Source organism: Caretta caretta, chromosome 8 (genome assembly GCF_965140235.1).
Source record: "Caretta caretta isolate rCarCar2 chromosome 8, rCarCar1.hap1, whole genome shotgun sequence".
NCBI classification, from domain to species: Eukaryota; Metazoa; Chordata; order Testudines; family Cheloniidae; genus Caretta; species Caretta caretta.
Genome location: NC_134213.1, coordinates 46404358 through 46419454, shown reverse-complemented (window position 1 = coordinate 46419454; position 15097 = coordinate 46404358). Strand labels below are relative to the sequence as shown.

The following is a 15097-nucleotide window of genomic DNA, read 5'->3' as shown; positions in this document are numbered from 1 at the left end:
TCATTTTTCCAGTTTAATAGATGCAGTCTTAAAGATTAACCTTTACCCAAATAGGAAAATCCTCAAAACCCATTTCCATTCAAGATTCTAAAGTAACAATGACTGGTTATTTGTCATAGATCACATCTTTAAAATTATAAACTACATTTTTTTTCTTGTGATTTAAAGAGCTACGAGGACAATATTCTAATTCATTCCAGTTCTATTACTTAAAGTGCTAAATAAAAGGTAAATCACTGTTCAAGTTCACATGCCACCATAAACTTTGAAAAAAATGCAGATTTTTGGGGGTTGAAATAGATATGAAGTGTATATTTTTGTTTTCATTTATAAGGATTTTAGCTAAAAATTCTTTACTCTGTTTTCTCTGTTGCTGTGCTTTGTTTGCACCAGTGTGAAAACACATTCATTCATAAATAGATTTTAAGGCTACAAGGGATCTTTAGATCATTTAGTTTGACAACACCCATATGACACAGGCCACAGAATTTCACTCAGTTACCCCTGCATTGAGGCCAATAACTTGAGTTTGACTAAAGCATCTCTTCCAGAGAGACATCCAGTCTTGATCTGAAGACTCCAATAATGGATAAACCAACACTTCTCTTGGTAGCTTGTTCCAGTGGTTAATCATTTTCACTGTTAAAAATTTGTCTTTCATTTCAAGCCGTTGGTTCTTCTTACACTTTTCTTCATTACATTGAAGAGCCCTTTAGTACCTGATATTTTTTTCCCTGTAAAGGTACTTGCACCATAAGCAAGTCACCTTCCATCTTTTTGATAAACCAGACAACTGAGCTCCTTAAGTCTCTTGCTATAAGGCATTTTCACCAGCCCGTGAATAACTTTTATGGCTCTTTTCTGCACTCTCTCTAATTGTTCAGCATCCTTTTTAAAATATGGATGACATATTATGGACAATGTAGTATTCTAGTATTGGTCTTACCAATGCTGTATACAGAAGTAAAATCACCTTCCTACTCCCCACTCACCTGTTTATATATCCAAGGATCACACAGTCCCTGTTTGCCAAAGTATCATGCTGGAAATTCATATTGAGTTGCTTGTCCACTATAAATCCTAAATCCATTCCAGAGTTGCTGCTTTCCAGGACACAGTCCCCCATTCTGTAGATACAGCCAACAATCTTCTAAACATGCATTAGGCTGTATTCGAATAAAATGTGTTTTTCCAGTCTTGGCTTGTGGCAGTTGAAGGTTTATGACACCTGGAGTATGGGATTGTGTCACTGGTTATCTTGACTAACGGACATTGATGGACCTATCCTCCATGAACTTATGTAATTCTTTTTTGACCCCCGGTTATACTTTTGACCTTTACAATATCCCATGGCAAGGAGTCCCACAGGTTAACTGTGTGTCGTGTGAAGTACTTCCTTAAATTTATTTTTAAACCTGCTGCCTATTTCAGTAATAGTTATGCATGCTAATAATTCCAAAATGGAAGTCTGACAAGGGACATCTTCAGAGTAAAAAGCTTTGAGTCTCATCAAACTGATCATATATTTTTTTTTTTGATCAATAAGGAAAGGTAAGTTTAATTTCAAGTTTTTTGAAGTAAAACTTGCTACACATACACCCATCTTTTATTGCCACCTGGTGACAAGATAGAGCTTCCTTTAGTTTCTCTCCACAAGCATTTAGCTATTAAAAAACATGAACTCTGAAAATGTTCTAACATTAATTTTTTTGAATCAGAAGTTGTTGTCTTTGATCTTAAAACAAATGAAGATAAAACCCTTTTAAATGAGCCCAAATGAAAACTTTTTAATATTAAAATGTATTTTCATTGCTGTTTTTCCTCTTGGGTAACTTGAGCTGATGAAACTGGGGAAGTGTTTTGTTACTTAACCTTTCCTGATAATAACAGGGATGTAAAGTTAAGAATTAAACGAATGAGATACGTTAACGAGTTCAGTTTTAATTAGGGCTTTCTGCTAGTTAATCAACTAGTGCATCAGTCCTGGAGTTTGCAAAGCAGTGGCGCTGCAATGTAATTGTCTTTCATGAAAGATAAATATATAAAACACCTCATCATTATGATGGACTCTCTGCATATTTAGATATGTCGCAGGCTATCCCAGTGAGCTGCTGGATGGTGTATCAGTTAGATATCTTCGGGGGGGGAGCGGGGGGAAGAAGTACTTCAGATTTTCAAAGACACCTGATAATTACTGAAGAAAGATCCCTCTGGTTCTCGTCAGAAATGGACAACACAGCACCACATCTTTACAAAATTCACCTTGCAATATTGTATCCTGCTGCTCTGTGCAATATAAATCAGGAGTGTAATGGAACCCCCTTTCTGAACCTTTATTGAATATGTACTTGTTTTTTTTTTTTTACTTGGGAAGATTGCATCTATGGCTCAGTGACCCTTCAGGCAGGCACTGTCCATTAAATAACCTCCTTTGTACAGCTTCAGAATTCCTTTTTCAAGCAGTAGTGCCATTCCATCTGATTTAATCTTACATCCCTCATGTCCAAAGCAAACTTATCTGAAATATATATCAAATTGTAATCATTAGATATAAAAAGAGCAAACAGATATCTATCTTGCAAGGACACAAGCACTTAGAAAATCAGATGTTTATCAACAGTATCTAAAACTACAGTGTCAAGGTGAGTGAGAGTAGCTGTGACTCAGATTTTATATATATATAAATAAAGGCAGGCAAAAACTCTCCATCAGGCATTGGGGCTGACATGATTAGGTCAACAGTTATAACAGGAAGTGGGAAATAAAGCATCCTATGAAATTTGCAGAGCTGCTATTCGGACCTCACTTCACTGATTTCACTTGCTGTTTCTGTGGATACAGCCTTCAGATGGTGGATGTGATCTCTTAAATCCAAAGCCTGCTTTTTTGCATTAATTTCCCTCCTTTTTTTTTCCCCCACTGCTCCCCAGCACTTTCAGGTCTCCTCCAAATACATTCTTTGTGTGAGTATGAGAGTGACACTTCCCCCCCACAACCTCACCTGTAACTATCTCTTCTCAAAACAAGATGCCATCAGCCTTGAAGGATCCCAGTATTTGTGTGTTAAATAATAAAAATTGCCAGTTGGCATGTAACTGTTTTGCTAGGACTTTGATTACATGGTGTTGCATCTTTGGAATCCTCAAACCCCTGCATAGGTTGAGCCCATATTCTAGAAGCTTCTAGCACGAATGCCACCCACCTACATCAATGAGTGGAGAAACTGATGGGGCCGGCAGTGAAAAGAGGACAGCCCGAGCGGCAAGGGAGGAAGATGCTTGCCAAGGACAATCGGTAGCTCCTCCCCAGGAGTCTCTGGCACCTGTTGGCCTGCTGGGGCAGAGGGATGCTGGTTGGTCAGCATACCCCAGCTCCCAGGATTTGGCCCTGCACAGAGGCCATGTGGAACTGTTTATGCTCCGTTCCAGCAGAGGAATGGTTACTCACCAGCTTGCAGCAACAGCAGTTGTCGTCCTCCTCAGGATGCAAAGGAAGATGGGTGAGGATTGTGGGGGAGGGGTCCCCATGTGTCGCCAGGTGGCATCATTCCTAACGAAACACAGGCAGGAGACAGGACCGCTTATGCAGGATCAGATTGCCCACTCAGGAATCATCTGACTAAAGGGGTTAAAGAAAAGATTTGGAAAGGGGAATTTGTGGATTTATTGACCTTGGGGGAAAAAGCAAGCTGAGGGAGGGGACAAAAAGCACAAACGAGGAAGGACAAACCCCGCAGACTGAAGGTGCCAAACTCTTGAGAACTGGTGCACAGCCTTTTGCATTTATGCCTGTACAATTTGTGACAGGAGCCCCAAGAGCTGAATTTCCTTGTTTTAAGTAGCAGGACTTAATAGTGAGGACTCATGCCATATATGTGGGGGTGGCATGGTAAGGTATGACAGAGAATTTAGGCAGAAGAGCCTGATTTTTTCTGAGGTAAAGTAGACATGACCTTTGGCTGGAATGTGATTCTTTACTGCTCCGCACAGCTGGCATTCATGGACAGCAGGTTGCCAGTGCCAAAATCTCAGCTTCAAAATGCATATGTAAAAGCCTACATGTGCTGTATGTTTAATGATGGGAAATGTTTAACTTCCCAAGGCAGGTACAAACACTGCTGTAGGAGGTGCAAGGGTCAGGGTTGTGCAGTCTCCTGTTATGGAGGTTCCAACAGGGCAGTGGGAAAGGGGGACTTTCAAGGTCCCAGTGCTTCAGGAGATGCTATGGGGGAGGCAATAGCCATGCGAAAGGCTCCTCCAGTTAAGATATGGGTGTAATGGAACTTGTTGTGGGACTAACCTAGGAAAACAGATGCTGCTGATTTGTGGAATGGATTTTCAGTAGGTTTTCGAATCCCTTATAAAGGCATGAGGTGCCCCTCCTGGCCAGAGAACTTGAAGTCTGGTGGAGGCTTTGAGTATATAGTTAGGGCAAAGATGACCACAGAGTTGGCAGGAAGGAGAATGGCAGGTGAGGCCCCTTCTGGTGTATTCTAATGCCAGATTTCTTTCTCTCCTGAGTGTGGGACTAAAGAAGGTGAAGGGAGAACAAAGGATGATCCATCACCTGTCTGACCCAGGGGGCTTATAAGTAAAAGACTGTATTGATCCCCAGCTGTGTTCAGTGAGATATTCGTTATGTGATGCTGGGGTAGTCATGGTTCAGGAGTGTGGTTCTGGGGCGCTGCTGGAAGAATGTGATATCAACTCTGCATTCCAGTTGCTTCCAGTGTATCCCAGGGACTTTAACCTGCTTGGGTTTCAGTTTTAGGGCCAGTACTGTTTTGATAAAGCTATGCCCAGGAGATGTTTGGTGTCGTTTGCTGCTTTTGAAGGATTCAGCTCCAGGCTGGAGTGGGGCAGTTGTGTGTGAGAATGGCCTGCCTCACGCGGTGTGCACTCACAACGATTTTTGATTTGCAGGAGGGTTATGGACAGGCTACAGTGGGCACATGCTTCAGGTATTTCAGAACCTAGCTAAGAACCTTGGGGTCCCCTCTGCTAAGGAAAAAACAGAGGGCCCTACCCAAAGTGTAATGTACCTGGGCATCTAACTGGACAGTTTGGGTGTCTCTAGGTTCCCTACAGACAAGTTAGAATCGATTAGGGCACTGAAAGGAGCAAAGACAATTACTCTGAGGGAACTACAGGTGGTCCTGGGGCTCCTAAACTTTGAACGCTGGTTGGTGTCTCCCAGTTGGGCATTTTGTGCTCATCTGGTGTTGGCCTTCTCTGGAGTGCAAAAACCCCAAGGGGAATGAAAGAAGACTTAGAAGTGTGGGAAATATTCCTGGAAGAGTTTAATGGGGTTTCAATATGGTGGTCGGCCTGGTGGCTCAAAACTGAGCTGTAGGTAGTCAGGTGCCTCAGGAGACATAGGTTTTGGGGATTACTTTCAAGGATATGAGCGTGCACAGAGGTGGCCAGAAAGCTCTATGGTGCAGGGTATTACAGGGGACATCACCTTCCTTGAGTTTTTTTCTATACTGGTGGCAGTCACTGTTTGGGGAGCAAACTTTCAGAACAAAAAAAGTTGGTTTCCGTTGTGACAACAAATCTGTGGCCCATATTGTAAATGGACAGTCGGCTAACCCTGCTCGGATAATGAAGCTGGTGAGGGCCTTCGTTTTACACTGCTTGCAGCTTAATACCCTTTTCCGTGCAGTGCATGCCCCGGGAGTGGATAATGGTGTTGCCGACACTCTGTCTTGATTTCAGAATGACAGATTCCAGGAACTCATCCCACCAGCCAACATGGATCCATGGGTGATGACTCAACAAGTCTGGGCTCAAGACAGCTGTGGGACTAGTAGAGGACTCTGTTGACCGGTGGCCAGCCTTACAGAGTTCAGAGTGTTTAAGCACAGGAAGGGCTTCACCATGGGTGGCCCATAGCTACACACAAGGTGGTGTGATATGTGGTGTCTTTGATCCACTGTGTTTTGGCTCCCTCCGCTATCTCTGGCCAGCTAATGGGTCCGGGAAACCCAACAAGCTACTCCTGTAGGACAGGCCCATGTGGGCATTTCATGGTGCAGGAACTCTTAGAGGGGTGGGTCCAGGAGGGGCAGGCGCCAGAGGGACAACAGGTAACCCGTAACATTGGAAACACTAACAGGATTCCAACAGGCTGTCACGGAGTCACTGGGGCAATGCTCTAGAACTACACCATACGAAGCCAGTCAGAACTCTGGGGGAGCATGCCACCTCTCTCTGAGCATACTGTCTCCAGGGCAAGAAGCTTACAAAGCTTCGACCTTCTTGGGTCTGACCTTGGAGCATTCAGCATCCCCCTTCCACACCATGTGCTTGCCACAGCAAGTCTGCCCAGGCTGGGCGTGCTTGCCACAGCAAGTCTGCCCAGGCTGGGCATGCTTGCCACAGCAAGTCTGCCCAGGCTGGGCTCCTGGGGAAGCCAGAAGGTCCTGCACCCCAACTCTGCAATCAGATGTGACTCTCAGCCAGCCGGTAAAACAGGTTTATTAGTCGACAGGAACACAGCGTAGAACAGAACTTGTCAGCACAGAAGTCAATGACTTTCAGCCAAGTCCATCTTGGGGGGGAGCCCAGAGCTCTGGTCCTCCCCCTGCACCCCAAGCCAGCCGAGACTGACTCACTTCCAGCTGCCTGGCCCCTGCCCTGGCTGTTGCTACTCCCCCGGCCTTTGTCTCTCTTCCTGGGCCAAGAGTCACCTGGTCGCATTCCCCTCCTGGGTCTAAGGTTATAAAGGGGTGGCCATAGCATCCATGCAGGCAACCCCCACAAAAGCCTCACACCCTTATTCTCACCGCCTAGACATTGGTGCAATACACAGAGAAACTGAGGTACACAAAGCATTCATGCAAAACAGTAAGGCTCACATACAACATAACAAGGGAAAATCCCCACTTCATCACACAGGCTCTGCCATAGGTCTGCAGTTGTGGGAGGGAGGCCATTTTATTTAAGGTGGCATTTGTTGCTGCCTCTTTGGCGTGAGTGAGTAAGCTGGTGCTGATGGCATCTGTGGACAGGTCCCAGCATGCGTGAAGTGTAACAGATGTGCGACTATCTGCAGGAGCGGTGACCCTGCTCTTAAGGTACTGGAAAACAGACCAGAAGGGAAAGCGGGCTTATGTGGTGTTAAAGGAATGTGCAGATGGGCCCTGTACAGACAGAATCTGGGGCCTGCAACCAGGACTGCTGTTCATACATGGTGATGGCAGTTGCCTGACAAGATACCAGTTTGGCACAGTACTGAGAAAACCTTGCACTACTGCTGTCTTGACTACTCCCCATCCCCCCCTCCCCAATTTGGTACTTGTTCTTTGAGGATCTGGACAGTAACATTAGTGGCTACAGGGTGTTTTGGCCCACATCAGGTGCAGGCAATAGGGAGCTCGAAATCAAGGTATTACAGGACTTATGTCTGCTCCTTGGAAAATATGGCCGGGAATAGCAAAATGTAACTAAACCAATGTGCTTGTTTGTTTCAGAAGCTACACTGAGTATATGCGGTGTCTTGATTTGCAGGCAATCTGTAGTTCATTGGGCCCACAAGAGAGCAGCCAGAACGGCAGCTGGGCCGAAGCAGTTCGCCTCCAATAGTTTGGCAGAAGAGGCATACATTGGGATCAGCTCATGCCACTTCTGCACTCACTGACGAGCAATGTGCACACATCTCACATCCTGGTTATTCACCTCGGTGAGAATGATCTTGGCACCAGTATAGGACTTAACTCAAGGGACAGAATCCAGAGGGACCTTAGCTTAATTGAGCAATCATGGCTGGAGGTGAGGTGAGCAATGCTTGCAAGGCAGGTCTGGTGGGGAGCTGCAGACCCAGCCTGCATTGACAGGACTAGAAACAACGTGACTTGAGAGGGTCACCAAGGTATTCCTTGACACGGGGGGAGGGGTGGTCAGCGATACAGCATAGCAACATCTGTTACCACTGACTGGTAGTTTTCACAGATGACGGTGTACATTTATTTGTCAGGTGGAAGTGTTGACATATGGCTACAGGATGTAAGGGAATGGACAGGGCAGGAATTATGATACCGGGCAATGTGGTTGGGTCAGGGGGAGTGACCAAGCTAGTCACTGGCACCCGCTGTGGCTAGTTTCCAGTGTGGTTAAGAGAATGAAATGAATGGTTCCCAGAGGTAAAAGACCTGGGATTTTGTTGAATGGCCTTGGTCACGTGGTAGGATGAGACCTTTGGGCTTCGCAGGCTGAGGTCAGATTTTTGTGGCCATCGTGGGCCGAAGTCCCCACCCTGCTGCAACCTCTGTTCTTCTTGGGGCGGGGGGTGCTAGGACTCAGTGCTGATTTCTGGGGGGGAAGGCTGAGTAGAGCCTACCCCAGGTTATGGGTTATATGATGATGAGCCCTATAAACCCTAGTACCAGTTACGGCTTATATAAGGAGCGCTACAACCCTCAAACTGGAACCAGTTAAATGCCTGGTATGGGAGAATAGGGGTGATGGATGGGTAGCATCCCTCCCTTGTGTTAAAGTTTAATAAGAGTTGCGATCTGCCACTTAATTCCATGCATGTGTCTGTGCTTATTTTGCTGCTGTGTCAACATTGACTACCTTTGTGAGATGCAGTGGACATACCTAGCCCAGCAGTTTCAAGCCTCCTAGACTGATGGATTTATAAGACAGTGTATAGGTGGGGATAAAATTGCCCTATTCTTACAGTGCTTAGAAAACAAATCTCTGGTCGTGCTTATTAGCAGCAGAATATCAGCATGTTCAGTGTCATAAACCTCAGAATGGGTGTAGAAATGGGAACGAAGAGGCCAAATAAGAGGGACAGTTTGTAAACATGTTGTTTTATTTTACCAGTTTGCATCATTTTCTCTCCAATCAATATCTGCTAGAGTAATCTGTTATCAAAGCATTTATGGTTGGGGAGTGTCATGAAGCGATGACTCACCAGTTCAGCACCTCCTGCTGGTCATCCTGGGAATTAGCTTTTTCCAGCTCCGGAGCACCCTCTGCTGGTCAGTGTCTCGCTTGCCTCAGGCCCCGTGTCCCTCCCAGATCCTGGTGCCCCTTTACCTCAGGGTTCTGCCTCCAGCAGTACCCCCTTACTCTGGGTCTCCCCTACCAGGGGAACCCCCAACCCCGTACCCCCACCTTGCCTCAGTGGCTACTGCCAGTTGTCATCTCACCCCTTCTCACTGGGGCAGACTGTAGTCTATAAATCACTCATCATCGGCAAGGGGGTTGGACCAGCTGCTTTTGCCTAACCCCAGGCTACACCTCTGTAGCCTCAGTACCTGCTTTGGGCCTTATCCAAGCCTCAGCCTGGGGAGTTGCCAGGCTGGAGCTCCCCAGCTCCTCTTGCCTTTCCGCAGCGCTGCTCTACCTCAGGTACCCAGCTCAGCTCCCAGGCAGCCAGGTGCTTCTCTCACCAGAGCTAGAGAGAGACTGACTTAGCTCCTGGCTTGCAGCCCTTTTATAGGGCCAGCTGTGGCCTGTTTGGGGCAAGGCCCTAGCTGCGGCTGCTTCCCCAGTCAGCCTAGCCTTTTCTCTCCCAGAGCGAGGTAGCTGCCCCGCTACAGAGAGAATAACCCCATAACTGGTGAAATGTGGTGGAATTCTTTTGAGTCAGTTTTCTATTATTTTTAAAGTGCAGAGTTGGCTTTAAATATGTGTTCGTCTCAAATAGTTAGGTAGCTTTATATTTGTTCTCAGTACAGAGAGAGGTTTTTTATATTTTTGCTTTTTTCCCCTGACTTTTGAATGTATTCTCTCCCTCTCAACATACCTTGACTTCATGAAACAAATGTGTCCAAAAATTAAACATTAGAAAGGGTCAATCTAAAGAAATTATGTATTATCCGATTAATATCCAATATGTCCTCTTTCTGGGGACAATACCTTGAATATGCAAGGAGGACTGGACTTGGAGAGATTTTTCACCTTAGGCTTCTATGATCTTGCTGTTACAGAGAGTAAGGGAGAGCATGAAAGCCATGACAAACAATTTTCTAGTCTGTTTTTTGAACTGAATCATCTTTACTTGCTGACTAGTTCCTGTTTGGCAGTTACTTCTGCAAAGGATTTAAAGAATTGTTTTCTAATTTTAATGGTTTTTGCTATGTCATTAATGTACATCTTTGTCAAGATTACATTCGATTCTGCGTTTATGGAGACACTCGTGGAAGCAGTCTGTTTGCTTTGCTGCCAAACGTAGTCAAAGGACTGGAGGGAAGGTTCATAAACAAAACACCACTTGTTCAATGCAATTTTTATTCTGTAGACCTATTTAGTCTATAACAGTTCAAACACACCACACGTTACATACTTCATTTAAGCACATTTCTTTAGAATTGGAGGGAGCACACGTGTTCCTAGTTCAAGTCTCATGGCAACAATTACTAACCTAGTTAAGCACACTACATTTCATCCAAATTGCAGTATAGTAATTGCAGAGGTTTTAAATTTTGCAGATGGGGTGCTATATTACTAAGAGTCAAGTAGAACAAAGGGAAGCTTCTTTTAGCATCACCTGTGTCAGTGACCCAATGGAGTAAGCCAGCTGTACACTCAGTGCTAATTCTTTCAATTTTGAAATCTTTTCCTGGAAAAAATCTGATGAACCACAGTAACAGCTACTCTGAAATAATTGTAGATAAGTTTGCACAATTTCCTTTGTATCAAGGAATTCATGCAGAACTCTGTTAAAATAAAGGCCAGCCGTCAGCTTATTTTCATCCTTAAAGAGCAACCCTCCGTTTTTTGGGACCAAATACTTTACAAGTTTGAAGAACTTACAAATCTGATTGATCAGCTGTGATACTCTTTACTCATTATTGTGGATCATATACTTGCTCTCTTTTTGTTTGTTCTGTTAGTAGTTAACTATTTTGCATATATGAAATAAATTCACTTGTTCTTGTACAGCCAGTTCTAAAAAAGAATACAAGTTATATTGAATTCTTTAAATTGTTAAAGGCAAACCAGAAGGTTTTAGCTAGATGATCAACAAACAAAAAAATTTGCTGTGGAATTATGTTGCAGCATTTTTATACACTTTAAATTAGGGAATTAATTTCATTTTCCCCTATCTTTGGGATAGTGGGCTTCTTGGATCTTCACATCCCCCTTCCCTCCCAACATACACACTTTCAAATCAGAGGGATTGCAAAAGTTTAGGGGGAAGGTTTTTTTCTTTTGTTTTTCAGTCAGTTAAATAATACCATTGATGCATAAGTAGCTATTTTCTCGTTTCATTTCTTTGTACAGCTGAGCCAATAACATTTATTAGTGAAAAAATGACTCAGAAGATTCAAGAAACAGACTTTAGTACTGATACATGTTGTGTTCCAGTAATCATAGTTCTCAGTCCAGCTACTATAGTCTCAATTGCTCTGTATTTGAGTCCCTAGCAAGTTTTTGTGTTTATTATTTTTCAACAATCTGCTCCTTATTCTGTTAAATTGTATTTAGTCAAACCCTTCTTTATGCTGTTATTCCAGAAGATCAGGTGCCACAGATAAAAGTAATGAATTGCATTCAATAAACTTGTTTGTTTTGTTTTTAAGCAAACCTTTCCATTCTGGGCTATCTTCATCTGTAGGAAGTCTGCCTACACTATTTGGTCACCCACCTAACTTTTTCCTTGTGATCCTCAGTGACTTCAACATGCTTTTCTAGAGAATTGTCTAGAGAACACAAAGGATGTGTCTTGTAATCTTCGAAATCTTTTGTGATACGTAAAGATACTATTGATGTTTGTTACAGAATATGCCGAGTTCCTACACTGCAAAGGGAGGAAGTTTACAGATTTTGATGAAGTTCGTCAAGAAATTGAAGCAGAAACAGACAGAGTGACGGGACTGAATAAAGGCATTTCTTCAATTCCTATTAATTTAAGAGTGTATTCCCCACATGGTAGGTAAAGTCATTCTACTCTGTATTTATGTAACTAATATTATATATTCTGTTTGTTCTCATTGCTTGACTAAAAAAATTCCAGAGAGACACTATTGCTAAAATTGACTTAGAGTGAAAATTTTGAGGATGTATAATTCATGTAACAGTAGCTATCTGAAAAGGCTTCCTTCTGTTTGATTACTCCCTTTCCTGAACTTTGAACCCTGTCTATGTGAAGAAAGTGATGTCGTGTAGACAATAGATTGTCATCAACTGGTATAGAAAATGGTTAACAGTGTAGAGAGGACTAAACCATTTTTTTAAATCCTTACTGAAGAAAACTGGACTTTTAGATGATCATCATATGCAACCCAATTTTCAGAAAGGCTAACTTGGACATGAAGCCACATCCGCAGACACACTGAAATTTCCACTATAGCATGAACGTTATATCCTGTAATGGTATTACAAACTGCATGAGGTAGATGCATATCCTAAGGTAATACACAAATAAGTTTTTATAAAGGTTTTGAGTAATCTGATGAAACTGCTTCAGTTTCAACTAATTCTTAATTAGTTAAATGTCACATATATAGACATACTAGAATATAAGGAGTTGATGAAAGCTGACAACTTTACCTATGTTGCTTTTGGGATATGCATCGCTCCTTTAGTATTTCAGAATAACTAGTGAAAAAATATTGTTGTATTTCTTCTCCATTAATCTAGATAGGTCAGTTTTATATGAGATGAAGAAGTGCAAACTTGAGTCTGCATTTTTAAAATAATAATCATAGTATGAGCCATATGATCTCCAGATAAACTCTCACCTACCTTTAACAGTATTTTGTATTTTTTAACTTTTTTTGATCCGGACATCCCAAAGCACGTTTATAAATGTTAAGTATATAGCTCCATTATAAATTTGTAGTTGTTGAAAATGTCACTTCGATGTCCCAAGACAATGCCTTTGATCTACTCAAGTTTTGATAAACTTAGGCGCCATAGAAACTTGTTGTTACAGCAGATACTGCTCTTGTTTTAATATTCTCTTCAGTGGCGGTGTGTCAGGCTCCTCTATGTGGCATAGTTACCACCAATATATACCACATAGCATTTACTCATGTGTCAGGTAGCTGGCAACCAATGTGGAGAAAATAGGATTCCCCAGTTGTTTTCTCTCTTGCACATTAAAACAACTTATGCTGTTGGCTGAGGTACCATCTTTTCTGTCTGCATCAATCCATATCATCTTGATCATGAACTGAAGAGCAAAATAATAGAAGTAGGGGAGGATAAGAAGAAGGTGCTTTATCGATCTTTTCAGTCTTCCATAGTGGGTCCATTCTGTACTTGTGGTGCTAGACCTTGTTTCAGTATTGTGTGGGCCTGCTACAGCCTGTGGGAGCAGGGCTCAACTGGGTTACCATGATTCATAGCTCCCCAGTGGAACAAGCTGACGCTCAGATTCCTCTTCTAGATATCCAGAGAAAGTTGGCTGTTACCACCCAAGAAAGAGATCTTGGAGTCACTGTGGATAGTTCTTTGAAAACTTCTGCTAAATGTGCTGCAGCAGTCAAATAGGCTAACAGTATTTTAGAAAGTGTTAGGACAGGGTCCCCAACGCGGGCCAGTTGTGTGCACCCACAGGACACCGCGCCGCTGAAATGCCGCCGCCGAGCGTGGCCGCCAGAGAACCGCCTGCTGAAATGCTGCTGAGAAGCGTTGCCGCTTCTCGGTGGCATTTCAGCAGCGGGGTGTCTGGCGCCCGCCATAGTCTTCTGGGAATAGGAATATGCTATTCCCACAGAAAGGTTGGGGACCACTGTGTTAGGAAATGGATAGAAAATAGGATAGAGGATATCATAGTGCCACTGTATAAATAGATGGTGTGCCTAGGCCTTGAATATTGTGTCCAGTTCTGGTAGTCCAGTCTCAAAAAGGATATAGTGGAACTGGAAAAGCTTCAGAGAAGGGCAACAAAGATGATCATAGATTGGAACAGCTTCCATATGTGGAGAGACTAAAAAGATTAGGCTGTTCATCTTAGAAAAGAGACAACTTGGATTCACCAAGGGCAAGTCATGCCTGACCAACCTGATTGCCTTCTATGATGAGATAACTGGCTCTGGGGATATGGGGAAAGCAGAGGACGTGATATATCTTGACTTCAGTAAAGCTTTTGATACGGTCTCCCACAGTATTCTTGCCAGCAAGTTAAAGAAGTATGGGCTGGATGAGTGGACTATAAGGTGGATAGAAAGCTGGCTCAACGGGTAGTGAACAACTGCTTGATGTCTAGTTGGCAGCTGGTATCAACTGGAGTGCCCCAGGGTCGGTCCTGGGGCCGGTTTTGTTCAACATCTTTATTAATGATCTGGATGATGGGATAGATGACACTAAGCTGGGGGGAGAGGTAGATACACTGGAGGGTAGGGATAGGGTCCTGAGTGACCGAGACAAATTGGAGGATTGGGCCAAAAGAAATCTGATGAGGTTCAACAAGGACAAGTGCAGAGTCCTGCACTTAGGACAGAAGAATCCCATGCACTGCTACGGGCTGGGGACCGACTGACTAAGCAGCAGTTCTGCAGGAAGGACCTGGGGATTACAGTGGATGAGAAGCTGGATGTGAGTCAGCAGTGTGCCCTTGTTGCCAAGAAGGCTAAAGGCATATTGGGCTGCATTAGTAGGAGCATTGCCAGTAGATTGAGGGAAGTGATTATTCCCCTCTATTTGGCACTGTTGAGGCCACATCTGGAGTATTGCATCCAGTTTTGGGCCCCCTCACTACAGAATGGATGTGGACAAATTGGAGAGAGTCCAGCAGAGGGCAATGAAAATGATCAGGGGGCTGGGACACATGCTTTACAAGGAGAGGCTGAGGGAACTGTGTTTGTTTAGTCTGCAGAAGAGAAAAGTGAGAGGGGATTTGATAGCAACCTTCAACTACCTTAAGGGGGGGTTCCAAAGAGGATGGAGCTTGGCTGTTCTCGGTGGTGGCAGATGACAGAACAAGGAGCAGTGGTCTCAAATTGCAGTGGGGGAGGTCTAGGTCTGTTTTACTAGGAGGGTGGTGAAGCACTGGAATGGGTTACCTAGAGAGGTGGTGGAATCTCCATCCTTCGAGGTTTTTAAGTCCCAGCTTGGCAAAGCCTTGACTGGGATGATTTAGTTGTTGTTGGTCCTGCTTTAAGCAGGGGGTTGGACTAGATGATCTCCTGAGG

At 43.8% G+C, this 15097-nt stretch overlaps 1 protein-coding gene across 7 annotated transcripts in view; it reads left to right on the top strand.

Moving 5' to 3' along the window:
* Nucleotides 1-15097, top strand: part of DNM3 (dynamin 3) — a 347110-nt gene that overhangs the window by 51681 nt on the left and 280332 nt on the right. For all 7 annotated transcript variants that reach the window (XR_007357954.2, XR_007357953.2, XM_075131456.1 and 4 more), the window contains exon 3: nucleotides 11739-11888. Coding sequence is in view for 5 of the 7 variants with exons in the window: in XM_075131456.1 (XP_074987557.1) it covers nucleotides 11739-11888 (150 nt within the window). In the remaining 2 variants the exon portion in view is untranslated. The remainder of the gene's footprint in view (nucleotides 1-11738; nucleotides 11889-15097) is intronic.